Source organism: Callithrix jacchus, chromosome 11 (assembly GCF_049354715.1).
Source record: "Callithrix jacchus isolate 240 chromosome 11, calJac240_pri, whole genome shotgun sequence".
Taxonomy (NCBI): domain Eukaryota; kingdom Metazoa; phylum Chordata; class Mammalia; order Primates; family Cebidae; genus Callithrix; species Callithrix jacchus.
In genome coordinates this window covers 111,557,118-111,576,528 of record NC_133512.1, presented here as the reverse complement: position 1 = coordinate 111,576,528, position 19,411 = coordinate 111,557,118, and the positions used below count along the sequence as shown (strand labels likewise).

The window sequence follows — 19,411 nt, the reverse complement described above, 5'->3', positions numbered from 1 at the left end:
ATCTGAATCCAAAGCCTCCTAGACAGCCTGCCACATGGTGAGCCGACTAGAAACCCCTCATCTGATCCAACTCTAGGGAGATTTTCTTGGTCTCCCAGACAGCATGAGCTGGCACACATTTCTTGTCAGTTTTTTTTTTTTTTTTTTTTTTTTTTTTGAGACAGAGAGTTGCTCTGTGGCCCAGGCTGGAGTGCTGTGGTGCAATCTCGACTCACTACAACCTCTATCTCCTGGGTTTAAGCAATTCTCCTGCCTCAGCCTCCCAAGTAGCTAAAGCTACAGGTGCTTAGACAAACTAAGGGAACCACCTTAGTGGAACCACCACACCTGGTGATTGTGTGTGTGTGTGTGTGTGTATATACATATTTTTGTAGGTACAAGGTTTAACCATGTTGGCTAGGCTGGTCTTAATCTCCTGACCTCAACTGATCTGCCCATCTCAGCCTCCCAAAATGCTGGGATTACAGGCATGAACCACTGCACCCAGCCCACTGGAACACATATTTTATCTTCATTCATAATTGTAGTCCTGACACTGGCCTTAAGTGCCCAGACTGGGGCCAGTCTAAGCTCCAGGCCCAGCTTCCATGGGATATTGGCTCTGTGCTGGGTGTTTGGTGGGCTCAGGTCTATTCTCTGTCTTTCCTGCTCCCTTGTAAGTGATACCATGTGCTTGGGAGACACAGCCTGGGGCTCAGGATATTGTGATTAAGTAGGTAACATCATTGAGTGGGGAAGAGGGAGGATTCTGGAGTCAGCCAGGACTCTACTGTGTAACCCGAGGCAAGTTATTCAGCCTCTCTGGGCTTCATTTTCTCAACCAAAAAAAAAAAAAAAAGGAACGTTATGTGTGTCCCTACCTCGTAAGGTTATTACAGAAGCTAAATGACATGTGCAAACCAGCTGGCATGGCCTGCTGCACTGATGGCCAGAATCCTTGGTGACTCTTCCGGTTGTGAAGTGCTCCATCCAAAGGCAGACCTGGTTTGAGGCCATCAGCACACAGAGCAAAGCTACAGGGCCACTTTTTCATTTTTATAAATTTAAATTCTTTTTCATTTTAAAATTCTTTATTTTTTAGAAAATTCTTTTTTATTTTTAAATTTAAATTCTTTTTCGTTCTTTTAAATTCTCTTCATTTTTATGAATTTAAATTTAAGTTCAGTGGTGGTTGTTAGTTTTCTAGCCCATTGACTTTTCTTTCTTCACAATAACACCTGGGTTATTTAGAACCTCCCAGGGATGCCAGGATTCTCGAGGATGACTGGAATTGTTTTCTAGAGTGTGCTGCATATTTCTTGCCTTTATTTACAGAGTCCGTGCATTCTCCCCAGCTTCTCACGAGACATGTGCCAACTCTCCCCATCATAGCCTCAGCCCAGGGACCCCCTTCTCGCTCTTGCCCTTGGCTAGCTGTCCAGGCTGCTGGTCCTCCTTTGGTCCCTGGGTCTGCATTTTGCAGGTTTCTCATCTCATTCTTAGGCGGCTGCAGTTTCCCGATGTGAGGATGCTTGCCATTAGCATTCCTTTCCTGCTTTCTAATTTCCCAGACTAATATCCTGTTAGCTGGGAAACCAGATAACAAAACTTGTTAGAGTTATTTGTAAAGAGAAATTAGATTCTAAATGGCTGTTCCTCCCCAGGAGTAAAGTGCATGGATTTTAGGATATTTGCATTGGTGGTTTGATTGCTTTTTCTGCTTTTCTGCTCTGTGGTTTTTCGCAGTGTGCCACATCACTGAACCTGGAGAGTAGACGTGTTTCTGGAGTGTGTTTTAGGAAAGGGGCTCGAAGAGGTCACGTTGACAAGGAAGCGCTACAGCAATCTTGGGCTCTGAAGTTCTGATGAGTTACTTGCTATTGGACAAACTAATAAACCTCTGTACCTCTGTCACCAATTCTTCAAGGGCAATAATGATGCTACATAGCTAATCTAATCTGTGGTGACATGGGCTTTACATGTAAGATAATGCAGGTGGGCTCTTATTTTTAAAAATTATATATTTTTTGAGACAGAATCTCACTGTCGCCCAGGCTGGAGTGCAGTAGTGTGATCTTGGCTCATTGCAACCTTGGCCTCCCAGGTTTAAGCAATTCTCCTGCCTCAGCCTCCCCAGTAGCTGGGACTATAGGCACCCACCACTGCATCCAGCTAATTTTCTATTTTTAGTAGAGACAGTGTTTCACCACGTTGGTCAGGCTGGTCTCGAACTCCTGACCTGAAGTGATCTGCCTGCCGTGGCCTCCCAAAGTGCTGGGATTACAGGTATGAGCCACCATGCCCAGCCTTATCTGAACAATTTTGCAGTGAAATTCTCTGAACCCTGGGAATAGACACCTGGGCTCGCTCTTTCTCATTACTAAGCTAAAACCCTGCTAGGGCTGAAGCTCCACAGGACTCCATTCCAGTTAGCATCCAAGCAGCGCAGGCAAGCCAGCAGTGTCTCCTCTCCACCTTCCCTGGGGGCAGGAATGCTGTTTCTGCTGGGTAAGTCCCCAGCATGGGCTCAGACACCCTTCTCATCACCTGATTTGCATTCCTGGTTCCATCTGTTTTATATATTCAATCTTCTAAGATTTGGTTTAAAGAAAAGATTTCATTGCTTAAAAAAAAATTCTTTGTAAATCCTGCCCTAGAGAAGTCTAAAGTAGAGAGACCCAGATGGGTGCTGGCGCGACCCAGAAGCTGGCCCAAGTCTTGCATGACTGGAGACACTGATTCATAACCACCACCACCTCTGCCCCAGTTTCTTCTTTGGGACTGTTGGAAGTATTCAGATGGGGAAGCTGAGGCAGGGGTCTGGGCTCTGAGCCACAAGCAAAGGGACTGCTGGTCAGGTGGTAGCTCAGAGGGAGCTGCTCTTCCCCCCAGAAACATTAGTTTGGTCTCGAAAGGCTGCAAGGTCTGTAGGCTCCCACTGAAGGCCCAGTGTGGAGCTTAGCCCAGGGCTGTGTCTGGGTGGCTGAGGGTGAGGGCAGCCTGGGGTTCAGGCAGGTGGCCAGCTGGATGCCCAGCCCACATGCTCACAGGCCCACATGCAGTGGACTGGTTAGCCTCCATGGTGAGCAGAGATGGGAAAGGCAGAGCTGAGAGTGCTTTATAAAATGCCCCCAGGCTTAAACAGAGAAAGTCAGGGTGACAGTCAGATGGCAGGAATCTGGTGGGTCAGAAAGATCAGGAGCCAGCAGGGAAGCGGATTCACGATAGGCGGCTTCAGCAGCACTGGGCTGCAGAGGCTGCGTGCTATCCCAGCAGGGGTGGCCTGTACTCTCCCCTGCCCCTGCAGGAGCTGGAAGTTGAGTGAGACTGGTCCGAGGCCTGCAGGGCAGGGCCAGAGAATGCTGGCTGGGCCAAGGGCAAGTGTGTGTGCGTGTGAGTGTGTGTATGTGTATGTGTGTGATATGTATGTGTGTATATGAGTGTATGAGTGTGTGTATGAGTATGTGTGTGTCTATGTGTCTGAGTGTGTATAAGTGTGTGTATGTGTGGGTGGGAATATGTATGGGTGTTTATGTGTGTGTGTGTATGAGTGTGTGTCTGTATATGTATGAACATGCGTGTGTGTGTATGTGTATGAATGTGTGTGTGTGAATGTGTGTAGGCATTAGAGGGCTTAGAGGGCTTCAGAGGCAGATATGATGACAGTGAGAGTCACAGTGGAGCCAAAACAAAACAGAAACACACAAACAGAAACCTAAAATACAGGACTAAGCTCTGTGCACCAGCAAAGGAAGTAGCAGCTGGATACTCACAAGATCATAGAGGAACCTTAGCGTCCAACCCATCTCGCAAGGCACAAAGTGTATGTCTAGTGTATCTGACATGGTCATTTGGCTCATACTTCTATGGACAGGAACACGAGGACCACACGTGGCGACTTGTTTCAGAGTTTTCCTTTATACAGAATGGGGAGTTCCTTTACGGCACTCTGACTCTGGTTCTGGTGTGACCCTTTGGCCTGGAGTGTGGAGGCATAGAGGCCTGACTCATGTCCCCCTTAGCCTTCTCTTCATTCTCATGTGACCCAGGCTCCAGCTTTTGACATCCCGGCCACCCACCTCTGGATGTGTTCCTTATCCAGAATTTGATGCACTGGAGATGTCATCTATTAATTTTTAAAAATTAAAAAAAATTTTTTGAGACAGTCTCACTCTGTTGCCCTGCCCGGGCTGGAGTGCAGTGGCACTATCTTGGCTCATTGCAACTTCTGCCTCCTGGGTTCAAGTGATTTTCTTGCCTCAGCCTCCCGAGCAGCTGGGACTATAGGCACCCACCACCATACCCAACTAATTTTTTATTTTATTTTACTTTTAGTAGAAACGAGGGGTTTCGCCTTATTGGCCAGGCTGGTCTCAAACTCCTGACCTCAGGTTATCTGCCTGCCCCGGCCTCCCAAAGTGCTAGGATTACAGGCATGACCCACTGTGCCCAGCTCATCATGTATTAATTCAATGAAAGATGTTTGTCACATTGCCTATGGGTTCAGAGCTCAAGTTCTGGAATCATACAATCCTGGATTCACATCACGGCTCCACCACTTAGTAGCTGCGTGACCTCGGGTAAGTAAGTTATTTAACCTCTCTGAACTTCAGTTTCTTCTTCTGTAAAATGAAGATTAAAAATAAAAGCTCCTTCACAGAGGATTAAGTTATATAGTGCGTGTAAATGACCCCCCAGAGTGCCTGGCATATGGCAAACACTTGGAATGTTGGCAGCCACGTTGGACTGATGGTGACTCATGCTGAGCCTGTACTTAGCTAAAAGCCAAGGGTCTTTTTCACGTGTACTGCTGGCATTTATCCTTATTAGACTTCATTTTGTCAGTTTTAGCTCATTGTCTCTTCCTGTCCACATGTCTCATTCTGCCACCATACATTAGCACCATGCATTAGCTAGGTAGCGCATCCAGCTTAGCCATCTGCAAATCTGATAACATGCCTTTGATATTTTCAACTGCAGTCTCACCCCAGTCTGATGCCAACATGTTATTCAAGATTCTTTAGGATCAGCTGTTCACCCAGCCCTCAAGTTACTCAACTGTGCTTTCTCATGGAGCCCATTCTGGCTCCTCCGAGTGAGAAATTCTTTTTTCCCCTTGGAAATTTTGAAGTTCCAAGGAAAAAGTTAAATTATATTCAATAACTTCTGTTTAAAAGACCAAGGAAATGATTAAACCCTTTAGAAAGACTGCGATCAAAAATCGGTCAACATGAAGTTTGGGCAGTTGGCAATGTCAGTTTTACTTATCTAGAACATCCCCGCTGAGGAGTTGTATAAATCCTCCACAATGCCAGAAAACAAGGCACCACTGCCTAAAGCATTCTGTATTTCCCACATGGTTTATACTTTCTCTCTACTAAATAGAAACTTCTCAAGGTCAGGTGCCCTTCTGTCATTTCGTATCTCTTGTCGGCACCTGAGTCTGAGCTTCACACACAACTCCTAATACCCACTGGCTGACAGAATATTACTGTAAAAATGAAATATTTATATGCACTTGTGATGGTTAACTTTGCACCTCAACCTGAGTGGGCCATGGGGTGCCCAGGTTAAGCATTGCTTCTGGGTGTTTCTGGATGAGACTGGCATTTGAATCAGTGGATTGCCCTCCACCACGTGGACAGACAACATCCAGTCCGTCAAGGGCCTGACTAGAACAAATGGCAGAGGAAGCAGGAATTTGCTTCCTTTTTCCAGTCTCACTACCTGGGCTGCGACATCTCTCATCTCCTGTCCTGGGACTGGGATCTACACCATTGGCTTCCCTGGTTCTCAGGCCTTTGGATTCACTTACAGTGACATCACCAGTTCTCCTGAGTCTCCAGTTTGCAGGTGGCAGCTCATGGGATATATTAGCCTCCATAATTAATCAAGTGAGCAGATTCACACACACACACACACACACGCACGCACACACTAGTCTCCTCTTGGTTCTGTTTCTCTGGAGAAACTGCAGAACACATCCAGCTTTAGACAGTGAGAGTTCTGATATGAGATTCAAGGGGGAAGAGATGGCATTTTAAAATTTTTGTCACTCTCAGGGTACCTGTATCATCCCATGTTGGACCTGGTAGATCCGGAACTCAGAAAATTTTTTTTCTAAATAACATGAGGGAACCTAGCCACAGTCCCAGAAACACTGATTCCATTCATGTGCCTTCTTTCCCTCACTGGAGATGACATTACTGACTCATTGTCAAGAAACACTGCAGTCAAGCGCGGGCTGATGCAGGGATGACGCTGGGCTATAGACAGGCCATACACAGTGTACATCCCAGAGAGCACGAGTCTTGGTGGGGAAAGCACATGTCTATGAAAAGTTTATATCTGGTATATGTGATGCACCATTTAAAAGATAAAGACATCAAGTAGGCTCAAAGAGAACAGATCAACACTTTGAGCCTTTGGTCTTTGGAAGGGCTTCACCAGACAGAGTAGTTGAAATGTAAGACTTCAAAGGTCAAAGGAATGGGAGAGAACTTTCCAAAGCAGAAGAATAACCCAAGTTGCAATAAGAGGATGGTGAAGGAGTAGGTGGGTTTAGGGAGTGACAAGGATTCGGGGGCTCCTGAAGAGCGCCAGGCTAGCTCCTCCCTGTGAGCCATGGCACACACTGGTCACAGTGGTGCAGCATGTGCTTTCTTTGCAAATGTAACTGGCTCGTAAAGGGCTATAACCCATGTCCTCTGCCTTACCACCATTTCCCTCTAATCTGAGCTAAGAAGGTCAGCTAAACAGACTATATTTGGATTAAGCTGCTCCTTGTAGCCCAAGTACTAAGTATCGTCACCAGCCAAAGCCACTTCATCAGGCAGGTTGATTAGAATTTTTCACCTCAAATGATAAGATATGCTTTCTGGCTCCTCCAGCCCCCAGCAATAGTGACACACAGTCCCTCCCTGGACAGTCTTCCTTTACTTCTCACAGAGTCCTGTTATCCTCGCAAGCCGCTGCCCCTGCAGACTCTCCTTATGGGTTTGGGCTTCCTCTCTGGACAAAGGGGCATCCCTTGGATAACCGTTGCCTCAGATACTGTGCCCTCCGAGGAACAGACATTGTCTGCTTGGAGACTAACCATGCTGTTGGCTTTTGGGCTGCCTAGAGTGCAATACAAAGATTAGGCTTCTTAATTAATACCTGTCTCACTTTAAAATGTTTTTTTTTTCCTTTTTGCACCTCTATTCCTAATGATTTATAAATGCTATTAATATAATTAATTAAATTTGAAGGTAAATTTCTGCGAATCATACTACTCATTAGAAATTTCCACTTTCTTTTTTTTTTTTTTCTAAAGAGAGAGAGAAGAGACAGGTGGTTGTGGCTCCAGCCTCACCCCACCCCCAAAGAGGAGTGTTTTCATTCGGTCGTTTTTTTGAAAGAAAGAAAAAAAAAGGAGTGGAGGAGAGGAAGAAAGAGGAAGAAAAAGAGGGAGAGAAAACAGGAATGTAGCTTTATTCTAAAAATGGGTATTAATAATGGCCGATCAATATTTTGTGTATTTAAGGTGGAGAATATATATTTTGTGTATTTAAAATGGAGAGCTCTATAAATATTTATTGAGTTTACTTGTTCCAGATCTGAGTTCAAGTCCTGGATATCCTTATTAATTTTCTGTCTCGTTGAGTCTAAATCTCTTTATGGGTCTTATGTATCTGGGTGTTAGGATCGTTAGCTCTTATTGTTGCATTGATCCTTTTACCACTATATCTTTGTTGCTTTGAAATCTATTTTATCAGATGTGAGAATTGCAACTCCTGCTTTTTATTTATTTATTTATTTATTTTTGCCCTTCATTTGGTTGGTAAATCTTTCTCCATCCCTTTGTTTTAAGTCTTTGTGTATCTTTGGATGTGAAATGGGTCTGGATGTAGCATATCGTTAGGTTTTGGCTGTATCTTTTGATTGAATGTTATTTAGGATTCAGTTCTTTCTAAACTTCATTTTTTCTCCCTTTACCCTCTACTTTCACCCCCTGCCCTTGTTGGTTTTACTTTCACAATTTTAAAGAGAAGCCTGCAGAACAAGCTTGTAATAGCTCTTAAGAAAAGTTACATTTAAGATTCATTTTTCCTTTAGGCAGACACAAAGCCCTATTATTACCTATTCTTTTTTTCACAAGAGAAGGGGGACAATCAGTATAACTGCCCGGTGATTCTGGTCACAGATTAGCTTTTACATGGGTCCCCAGGATATTGGGGTTGTACCCATCTCCAGGAATAAAAGCACTGCTGAGAGCTTTGGGATTCTATTATTTTTGGTGAGCCTGAGGCTATGGCTACTCAATGCCACACACACATGTGTGTGTATATATATGTATGTGTATAGATAGCCACACACACACACATCTATCTGTCTATATATATATGGATAACTAGCTAGATAGATAGATAGAAAGCAGAAAGAAAGCAAGAAAGAAAGGGGAGAGAGAGACAGGAGAGAGAGGGAGAGGGAGTGGGAGAAGGAGAGACAGAAAGAGAGAGAGAGAGAGAGAGAGAGCCTAAGACCAAAACAAACTAAAAAATTAGTCAGTTAAATCTATCCAGTAGAAAGACTAAAGTGTTCATTGCAGTCAAGTACAACAATTAGAGGATCACCTAATTCTATCTTTGTACTTTCAGGAAAGTTCTGTTATCAATTAAAGCATCCACAGGCCCAGCTCCATTCTTCCTCATATCACAGAAGGGAAGAGACTCACAGTTCTTAGTAATAACTCCATGTGTTCATAATCCCATGAAGCCACATGCCACTTTATGGAGTGTTTTTCTTATGGTGTAGTAATCCAGTGTATACACCTTGAAATCTAATAGTTATGGGTTTGAATCTAATTCCGCTACTTTCAACTTTGTGATCTGGGGTGAGTTTCTTAAATCTCTGAGTGTATCTGTAAAATGGAAATACTAGCATGCACCTTGTAGAATCCTTGGGAGTATTTCATAACAATTTAGCGCTTCTGATATAGGGCCTGGTGCTTAGTAGGCATTCAAACATGTGCTTCCGCTCCTCTTCCTTCTGTGCCTCCGCCCATAACCTCATTCTCATCTCTATTATCCAAGCTTTTCATCAGAAACCCTAAGCAGAGACCAGGTGTTAATAATGAGACCGTTCAAATGGAACCAGGTGTTACTGAATGAGGATCATCATTCATTTTGCTCCCAGATTCTGTTTTTTGTTTTTGTTTGTTTTTGTTTTTTTTTACTTTTTCCCTAGTTCGCTCTGAAATTTTGCCATAACCTGGGCTTCCCACTGACAATTTCTGTTTGAGCTTTTGAGAATGCCACAGCCAGTAAATGGAGAGGGCTCACTCTAGGCAAAAAAAGAGCAGGCAGAAACCTTGAGTCGGGGAAGAAGGAACAGAAATGTCGTGTTTTGGAGGGATAGATAAAAACATTGTCAGGGCCCAGGGAAACACGGTCTCTCTGTAACAAACATTTATTGAGCACCTACTGTGTACCAGTTCAGCCTTCTAATGAGATGCCCCCAAAATGAGAGATCTGATTCCTGCCTTTGTGTGCTTATGGTCTAAATAGACATCCAAAGACTGAAAAGGATCAACAGCAGCTGAGTTGTAGGCATCAATCACACAGCTCCTAAAAGGTTTCTGACTGAGGGAGCAACTGGATATATTTAATCAAGCAAGACTTCCTTAAAGAGGCAACTTTTGAGCCAGTTTGAAGGAGATGAAGATCATGAGTGGAAGGGGAGGAATTCAAGGTCTAGAACCCGATGCCGAGGCTTTGGTGGTTCCAGTGGGTAACAAAGCCCCCTCCTCCTCAAGTGCTGGGTGAATCTCCCTTCATTGGGGGCTCTCTTTCATGGGCCCTGCATGAACCCAGGCGCTGGGGGAGGGGGGAGGGTGGGGCTACAAGTGGTCTAACCTCATTGGATCGGAGGACTCCGAAGAACGGGTACAGGAAGGCCGGCACCAGGGCTGCAGCTCCCAGAGGCACTGCCTCCGACACCCAGTACACAGCAGTCACGATCAGCACGTAGGCACATGAGGCCTCCTGCAAAGGAAGGAAAAGGTCAGTCATTCACAGGAACAGTCACTGCCACTGAGCGTCCAGTTACAACCCTGGCATCTGGGGCAGCAGGCACTCGGACTCTAACGCGGGTACCAGCATTCTGCCCTGGGACTACAAAGCCGGACTGGCAGGTAAGCATGGTGAATGCATGGTGAGCCCATCCTTTGGTGGGTGACATTATGGCTGCTCCTTGGGGGACTGATGCCTGGCCTGCAGTTTGCACTGGTGTGCAGCCAGGCGGCTCTGAGGGTTCCGGAAACTGCCAGGGTGGGAATTGAACTTAACTGCAGTGACTCAGTCCCACGATTGCAAAACCATACAGGTGGAGTTCAGAGCTTTAATGTGGACTAGGATGTAACTCTTGTCAAGTTGACTGGACATTAGTTCTTGGTGTAGTTGGAGGTAGGAATCACTCTGTGCAGTTGGGGCCCGGGCTCACACTTGTAATCCCAGCACTTTGGGAGGCCAAGGTGGGAGGATCGCTTGAGCCTAGAAGTCTGAGACTAGCCTGGGCAATATATAGTGAGACCCCGTCTCTAAAAAATAAAAGATATATTAGCTGGGCATGGTGGCACAGGCCTGTAATCCCAGCTACGTGGGAGGCTGAGGCCGAAGGATCACTTGGGCCCAGGAGTTTGAGGCTGCAGCGAGATATGATCATGCCACTGCACTCCAGCTTGGACTACAGAGTAAGATGCTGTCTCAAAAAACGACAGTTGCTTCACATGTGAGCCCTGAGATCAGCCATCTTGAGTTTGATACATGTGCCTAAGATATGAAGATATGGGGCATTGTGTGTGCCTGACTGAAGAGAAGTGGATGAATAAGAAGTGAGATTTACAGACAATTCAAAAGGTGACTTTTGGCCTGTACTCTTGCAGCCCTGGGTGTCTGGGGTGTGTCTCAAGAATATCCCAGGGAGATCAGCAAGGCCTGGAATCCGGACCTCCCCACCCCCCAGCCTCATCCCAAATGGAGTAGCTTTGTTTTTATTTGATTCATATTCTAGCATTACATGTAAGATTTTATTTGAAAAAAAGGCTTTACTGCTTTAAAAATGAAGTTAAATCCCCCCATTGTAAATTCAGTAGTAAATTTTAATCAAATCAGTTGTTACGTGAGAACTGGTTGACTATTTCCCCCTTCAGTTTTGGACCTGAGGTTCTATCATGTTTTGCATCTAGAGATTGACTCCTTTTCCCAAAGGCCTCTGTAAGCGTTAATAAGGAGCTGAAGGGAGCATGGTAGAGGGAAGGGAGGAATGAAGAGGAAGGCAGCAATCCTGGGCGTGGGACTCTCATTTTGGATGAAGCAGCATCAGCTCCTAACTCAGTGTTTCTCAGCTTTGGCACCACTGACATTTAAGGCCACAGTTTCTTGTTGCTGGGGGGCTATCCTGTGCACTGTAAAACACCAGCATCTCTGGTCTCTACCCACCAAATGCCAGTAGCACGTCCTCCATAGTGACAACCAGAAAACCATCTCTAGACATTGCCAGATGTCCTTTGTGGATACAGAATGATCCCTGGTTGAGAACCCCTCCCCTAACCAGGGTCTGGTTCTCATTGCTCTTGGCAATGAGAACCCCATTCTACCTGCCTGACACCATGAAAACGTCCATCTACAAAGAATAAAGACAGCCATCTATCTGGAAGGGGAGGCCTGGAAATTCGCCAGCATTTTCCACAGCCCACTCACTTTGCTGGCTGGACAACCTAGGATGCACAGGGTAATTAAGTACAACATTCTTATCAAAAGCCTTGGCCTCCCAAAGTGCTGGGATTACACCTCCGTCAGCTTGCTAATCAGTTGTGCTGATTGCCCTGAATTGCGCAGATGAACATTGTTAAGGAAGGTTACCAGCTTACTCTGGGGAGAGGCTACACAGTTCAAAGGCTAGTTAAAGGTAACATCTCCAAGCCCCGGGACTCAGAAGGCCATTATAGAAAAGCCAAGTTGGCTGTCAGTGCCTCAATCGTTACATAGTTCTAAGCCATCAGGACTCGTGTCTGACTTGCCAAGGCTGGCTGCTGATCAAGGAACCTGACAAATTTTGCTGTTTATTGCCCCTTGAATTCAGAACACATGTCCTCAAACTCTTGCGTAAAAGTTACAAAAGGTCGCTGTATCAGTGAGGGGCAGCGGGAGTGATTAAATCAGCTGGGCTGGAAAGGACCTTGTGCCCTCCTGACATTCGTGGATTATGGGGTTGGGGTTTGAGAAATGGGAACTGGGCCCAGCGATTGTTGACTGTTGCTCCCCACTGAGCTGCTCTCTGGGGCCACAAGATCAGAGGGAAGATAAAACTTTTGGAAGTGCTGATAAGACAACAGAACTCATAGTGGAAAAAAAAGGCTCCACTTGGAAAGGAATTCAATTTAGATAAATACCCTGTTTGCTATAGAAATAAAATACCTAAAGGAGTTCAAACCTTATCTGGGAAGGAGACAGAGTGGCCGATCTTAACTCCAGTTGAAGAGAAATTGTTGAGAGACAGAATGTCTGTCCCTCACTGGGACGCCCTTATTCGTTGCTGGAACCCTTAGTCTCTCATGATCTGGTCACTGCAGGGCTACAAGTTACAAGTTAAGGGGAGGGAGGCGGGGAGAGAAGGTGGGGAGAAAGGGAAAGGAGAAAGAGAAAAGGCACCTGTAATCCCAGCACTTTGGGAGGCTGAGGTGGGTGGATCACTTGAGGTCAGGAGTTTGAGACCAGCCTGGCCAACATGGTGAAACCCTGTATCTACTAAAAATACAAAAAAAATTAGCCAGGTGTGGTGGCATGCACCTGTAATCCCAGCTACTCAGGAGGCTGAGTCAGGGGAATCCCTTGAACCTGGGAGGCAGAGGTTGCAGTGAGCTGAGATCACGCCACTGTACTCCAGCCTGATGACAGAGTGAGACACACACCAGCTTGAGTGATAGAGTAAGACTCTGTCTCAAAGAAAAAAAAGGGAGAGAGAGAGAGAGAGGGGACTTTCCTTTTGCCAGATACCTTTAGGTTTGAATTATGAGAATTTGGGTAAAATAAAGCAAAAATTTTGGTTGAAAATATTATTAGAAATGAGACCAGGTTACTGGAGGAAGTCACCAGGCCACCTTCACCCAGCAGTATTCAGAACAGGATTAACTACTATCCATTTTTTTTAGATGGAGTTTTGCCCTTGTCGCTCAGGCTGGAGTACAGTGGCATAATCTCTGCTCACTGCAACCTCTGTCTCTCAGGTTTAGGTGATTCTCTTGCCTCAGCCTCCCGAGTAGCTGAGATTACATGCTCATGGCACCGCACTCAGCTTATTATTATTATTTTATATTTTTAGTAGAGACAGGGTTTTACCATGTTGGCCAGGCTGGTCTTGAACTACTGACCTCAGGTAATCCACCCACCTTGGCCTCCCAAAGTGCTGGGATTACAGGTGTGAGCCACTGCACCCAGTCAACTACTATCGTTTTTAACCTGGATTTTCCTTAGAGTAGAAGAATGGACAAGAGACACCTTTAGAGAGTCTTTCCATATATTTTCCACTTATGTCACCTGGAATCTCCATAAACTTCCTTTTGCCCCATTCTAAAGCTTCTCAAAATTCAGAAGGTAAGCTTATATTCAGACAACCAAAAATACTCCACAAAGTTTGCTTACAGGAAGTCCAATGTCCCCAGCGCCTATCCCATGTCTAGCAGGTGGCTCGCTTCATGTGGGCCGAGCTGCACTGGACTTCTCTGCTGGCTATTAGTCTCTAGAATCTTCTGGAGAAAATATTCTGCAACCTGTAGGCTCCTTATTAATACCACTGGTTCCTTGTCAGCAGGTGTTTAGGGGTTGGGGATTGGTGAGTATTGAGACAATGTCTTCAAGGGACAGTGCTATCTACTATTTTTTGGCTTCTGTTTACAAGTAAAGAGTTTGAAAGTGGCATTTTTCTATGTAGGACATTTCTTAGTCTGCTAGGAACTTAGGCATGGAATGGCTCATTTTCCATGCAGTTTGACCTCCCCAATGATATCCCACCCCAACTTCATAGGAAGGAGGTTGAAGTCTGTTTCTCTGCTATCATCAATGACTGGTGGGGCCTTTTAAAAAAATTTAGCTTGGGTGGTTGAGGTGTAATTTTTATCCCACTGGGGGCACTGAGGAAGGGCTTAGTTATGGATGCCCCTCTTGTACCCTCTCCTATAACATGATAAATGGCGTCTGGACCTCTAGTTTTAGAGACCTGGGCAAGAAAAAGGGGGAAGATCATTTTGACTCCTTCTAAAATGGAGCCGAGGCTTGTTGCTTAGAAAAACCATCCAAACTGCAGACCAGGAGCTCCTGCCCAGGTATGCCATCACTGCTCTAAACTCCAGCCCAGAGCAAGCAAATCCGTTTGGAATTTTAAGGATTAAATATCAGCATCTAAAAGTTTGATGCAGGCTAGGCACAGGGGCTCACACACAATCTCAGCACTTTGGGAGGCTGAGGTGGAAGGATCACTTCAGGCCAGGAGTTTGAGACCAGCCTGGGTAACATAGTAAGACCCCCCCATTTCTACAAAAACAAAACAAAACAAAACAAAACAAAAAACTATTAGCTGCATGTTGTGGTGCTTGCTTGCCTGTAGTCTCAGCTACCCGGAGGCTGAGGCACAAAGATTGCTAGATTCCAGTTCAAGGCTGCCGCGAGCTATGGTTGTGCCACTCACTCCAGACTGGGTGACAGAGTGAGACTCTGCATCTACAGAAAAGAAAAAGTTTGATGCAAATGGTGACAGATGGATGAAAGACACTCTACCTGCTGGGCACCTAGTCTGTGCCTTCTGTGGGCAGTGGCCAAGGTCCCCAAAGATGAGGCTGACTCAACAAGGAGATATGAGACATTCCTGTTACTGCTTTGGAGAGGAGGCTAATATGTCTCTTGGTAACAGTCCCTTATATCAACGTGACATTGAGGGAAAGAAAAAGCCACAAAAAGAAAAAAAATCAGGCCCATTTAGACAAAGCAGAAAATTGACTAGGGTACAGTCCGGGAAAAATGTCAACAGCAATCACTGTCTGCTAATCCCAGCCCAGTTTTAATCAGCGTCTCCCTGGCACTCTGGGGTATTTATTCTATGAAAGATTTAAGCCAGTTTGTTTTTAAGAAGAACCATCCTAATCCCCTCTGTTTAACTTTTCAACCTAATCTTGGTTACCAAGTTACTTACGGAGCGGAGTGGAAGAAGTGCTCCCCCTCCTACAAACGTGATTAACATGTTTTAGCTTATTTTTCCTAAAGTCTCCAGGGCAGTGCCAGCTGGGGGAAAGGGACAAGCCTGCCACAGAAGAGAACAGTGGAGGGAAGGGAAGCAGGCAACCATGGGGAGGGTGTGACAGGCAAGCTGAATGTGGAGCCAGAGCTCGGGTTCCTCCGTTCGCACAAACCGGGTGAAGAATGAGGTCATAGGTTAGAGTTTGGGGCTCTTATCTCTTTTTTATCGTGTCACTTTGTGTTTGTCCTTCAAGAGCACAGGGAAGAAAACACAGAAGACACAAATAATTCAAGGCCATGTGCATGGGACCAGAGCAGCCTGTCAAGCTCTACTTCCATTCCTTCTCTAAACATTCATTCCCTGAAGTTGATAGGAGCCTTAGGGATTAGAGCTTCAACTGTGGTCATGGAGGCCCACCAGGACGTGACCACAGACCTCGGACAGGCTCCACGGTTCCCTTCCTCCCCCAGCCTTCTCCTCAGTGCCACTATTGGGAGCTCTCCCTGTGTCTCCAGGGGCTCTCAGATAACCAGAGTCCCAGGTGGACTCCTGACAAACACAGATGTACTATGTCCTTTGCATGGGTGTCGCTGGCCCCCGCGGCTGGGGTGGGCTGGCCTGCTGCTTGGTGCAATACCCATCAGTCACTTCTGCCAAGGCCCCTACTCTGTCCTGACCCTTGGTTGGGGACCATGGGATTGGGGGATTGGGGGACTGGGACTGGGCTAGGGAATTAACATGACAGGAAGAAGGTATCTTGGTTTCCTCCAGAAAAACACTTCCATTTCTTTAAACCCACCACAAGCCATTTTGAGGGACTGCCTGAGCACCCCATGTCCCCTGCCGACCTCCCCTCTTTGTCCTCCCACTGATCCCGGACACCGGAGGGAGGGCGCAGGTCGGTACTCACGCTGCTGGGGTGGAGGATGGGCAGAGGCAGCAGCAGGAGCGGGACGCAGACGACCAGCAGCAGCTTCCGGGCTCGGAGCAGGACCTGCAGCAGGCCCATCGCGCCTCTGTCCTCTCCAGCTCGTCCTTGGACCCCGCTCTGCCGGCGAAAGGCTTCCTCCCTAGGCACTGCTCTCTGTCCAGAGAGACTTCTTAAACCTTTCTTGGCTTCCAAGAGTCCTCCTTCGTCTTGGGGCAGAATGGGAGGGCAGTTATACCCTCGCTGTTTCTACAGGAGGCTGGGCTCCCGGCCTTCTGCTTTAGGTGGGATTGATGAGCATCGTTTTATGGCCAGCAAAAAGGAACTGGGAAAGGATGATAAACGGGGGCATAGTGGGCCTCCTCTCTGCTTGATTAGTAATGGAGTAACTTCATTCTAGGTGTCAGCAAAAGCCCTCTTAATCCATTAAACCACACCTTTGCTGCTGCTGCTGGGCCTTGAAGAAATCATTTAAAAGCTTAAAAACATGAAAAATGCTCAGAGTATATTGTGCTCTCCATCAGTTTTCCTTCCTCGGATGACCTATTTTGGGGAAGTCATCCTGTTTCATCTCCTACCCTGGCTTGCTGTTGGTCAGAATCTAGTAGCCCCTTTCCTTAAAACAAGCACCCGAGCTTGTCAGAGGTGCGTGAGGACTTCGGGGAGTGGGGGCTGCTGGTCGCTCCCAGGACCTGGTACCTTAACTCTGTTCACATGTCTTTCCTTCAAATTGGTTCCCTACTTATAATTTGCCTTGAGCCTGGGCCTCCAAAGCAGAAAAGGAAAGTCCCCAAGACATTCCCTTTTATCAAAGAACAAAAACTTGCTGGAGGCCCACCTTTAACTTTCATCCACCAATAGGAAGCCGGGACAGAGGCAGTAGCTCGGCCCACTCCTCAAAGCCAATCAGCAAATTGAAAAGAATGAGTCAATTTCTCTCCCCACGGCCGTTCTTGATTGGTCACAGCGGGGGCCTGCTGATTCCGCAGAACCTAGGCAGCCTGCTAAGCTTATTTTTGTTTCTCAAACATCCTAGGGCTGGAATGATGACCATCGTCGTAAACATAATCTCACTTACCCAAGCACAGCTTTATTGTTTCGGATCATAGGACACAGAGCTTTTGCTGGGAGGGCCACCCGCTGATCTAGACCATAGGAAGGGAATGTGCCTGGTGGCAGGGAGAAAATGCAACATTACTTCTGGAGAATTTTCCCCAGAGTGTACAAAATTAAGCCTTTCAGACTTCCCTGCTGGCAAAGATCGTTTCCCTCAGCACCAGGGAGGAATATAAAGGGTCTAGGCCAGTAGAGGGCATGAGCCTGTGAGAAAGACCCCAAATCTTTCGGGAAGTATGGCTGCCTCCCTAGCAAATTCTAGATGCCAGTCTCATGCCCAGATGTCAGTGGTCTTTCTGGCTAAAGTAGGTGCTCAAATGCTCCTCTCTGAGGCTCTTCAAAAAAGAAACGGAAGACCTTCTTTGGCTGGTACAAAAGGAGGAGGTGGGAGGGCAGGGAAGAAGTTGACAAGTTCAGGGACAAGGTCTTAGCAGCAGTTGGACTCTGGAATTTCTCCTGCTTACACACTGGAAGAAGTTGTTAGCTTCTTTTCTCAGAGCGGACATGTGGATTTCGGGCAAGGAAGAAAAGCAAAAGCCCAAACATTCTGTAAGTAGTGGTTCTTGGCAACATTACCTTACCTTGATCTGGGAGAAGCTGAGCAGAGTCAAAGGGTTCTAAAACCCACGTTGTCTTGAATTCACAGAACACAGGAATGGTGTTCCAAGAGCTGCAGCTATACTACTAAGAAATGATCCCCAGGCTAAAGTGACCCAAAAAACAAGTTCTTCTTGACTTTTAAGGCAGGTGCAACTGTGGACAGCCCGGGTCCCCTTTGAAATTATCTTGCCATCATAGGATGGGCTAGGATGACTCAACTCTTCAAATGCATGTTAAAGACTGACTACTGTATTTGCTACATTCTGGCCTCAAGTTTTTTTTTTTTTTTGGTTATGATTTTGAAACTCAGAATGAACAAGACCACGTGTGCGATGTTTTGGTCACAAACATTAAAGACACCGGATAATTATAAGCAGCTGTGGAAGTCAACATCCACTGTTAAACCCATGAACCACTTCAAATTCCTCAGTGAGATACTCAGAGATAAAGATTCCAGTGAGCAACTCATTCATGACATTTTTATTATACCATAGATGAATATTTGTTAAATAAAAATAGGTACAGCAAGTGATACAATAAGACCAGTAGTTCTCCTTCAGAACTCTACCCCTTTTTCAGAGGAAGAACGTTTCCAGAATACAATGCTCAAGGAATGTAAGCCAGATCCCACTTGTATGAGGTATCTTAAGTAGTCAGACTCCTAAAAACAGAAAGCACAATAATGGTGCCAAGAGCTGGGGCAGGCAGGGGGAAGGGGCAAAGGGGAATTGTCCAGTGGGTACAGAGCTTCAGTTTTACGAGACGAGAAAGTCCCGGGGGTCTGTTGCATAGCAGCATGCATGGAGTTAACACTGCTGTACTATATGCTTAAAAATGGTTCAGATGGGTTGGGCGTGGTGGCTCACGCCTGTAATCCCAGCACTTTGGGAGGCTGGGGTGAGCAGATCATGAGGTCAGGAGATGGAGATCATCCTGGCCAACATGGTGAAATCCGTCTCTATTAAAAATACAAAAGTTAACTGGGAGTAGGTATGGTGGCACATGCTTATAGTCCCAGCTACTCTGGAGGCTGAGGCTGGAGAATCACTTAAACCCGGGAGGTGGAGGTTGCAATGAGTCAAGATTGTGCCACTGCACTCCAGCCTGACAACAGAGTGAGACTCTGTCTCAAAAAAAAAAAAAGGTTAAGATGGTAAATTTTATGTGATGTGTTTTTTACCACAATAAAAAGAAATAAGATATTAAAATATATTAGGAAAGTAAGGGGTGTTGTACAAAGTCATTTAACAAGCATTTAATTCTAGGCCGTTTGACCTGCAGAAATACTTTTGACTGATTTGTTAGAGTCAAGGTCAGGTGACAGAGCAACTAAGGTTTAGCAGTTAAATGTTTGTTGATGTCTCTTGAGTGACATTGGAGATAGCTGTGAGGATGCCAACAAATGAGGAAACTTAGGAAGTTTTTAGATCCTGGGTTGGGAGCAGTGGCTCACACCTGTAATCCCAACACTTTGGGAGGCCGAGGCAGGCGGATCACTTGAGGTCAGGAGTTTGAGAC

At 46.0% G+C, this 19,411-nt stretch overlaps 1 protein-coding gene across 4 annotated transcripts in view; it reads right to left on the bottom strand.

The window, feature by feature from the left end:
* SLC13A4 (solute carrier family 13 member 4) overlaps positions 1-16,958 on the bottom strand; it is a 46,737-nt gene extending 29,779 nt beyond the window's left edge. For all 4 annotated transcript variants that reach the window (XM_002751957.7, XM_078343696.1, XM_009003006.5 and 1 more), the window contains exons 1-2: positions 16,160-16,958; positions 9,876-10,004 (exon numbers count right to left, since the gene is read on the bottom strand). In XM_002751957.7, coding sequence (XP_002752003.4) covers positions 9,876-10,004; positions 16,160-16,258 — 228 coding nt within the window. In that variant the 5' untranslated portion in view covers positions 16,259-16,958. The remainder of the gene's footprint in view (positions 1-9,875; positions 10,005-16,159) is intronic.
* Between the last annotated feature and the right edge of the window lie 2,453 nt (positions 16,959-19,411).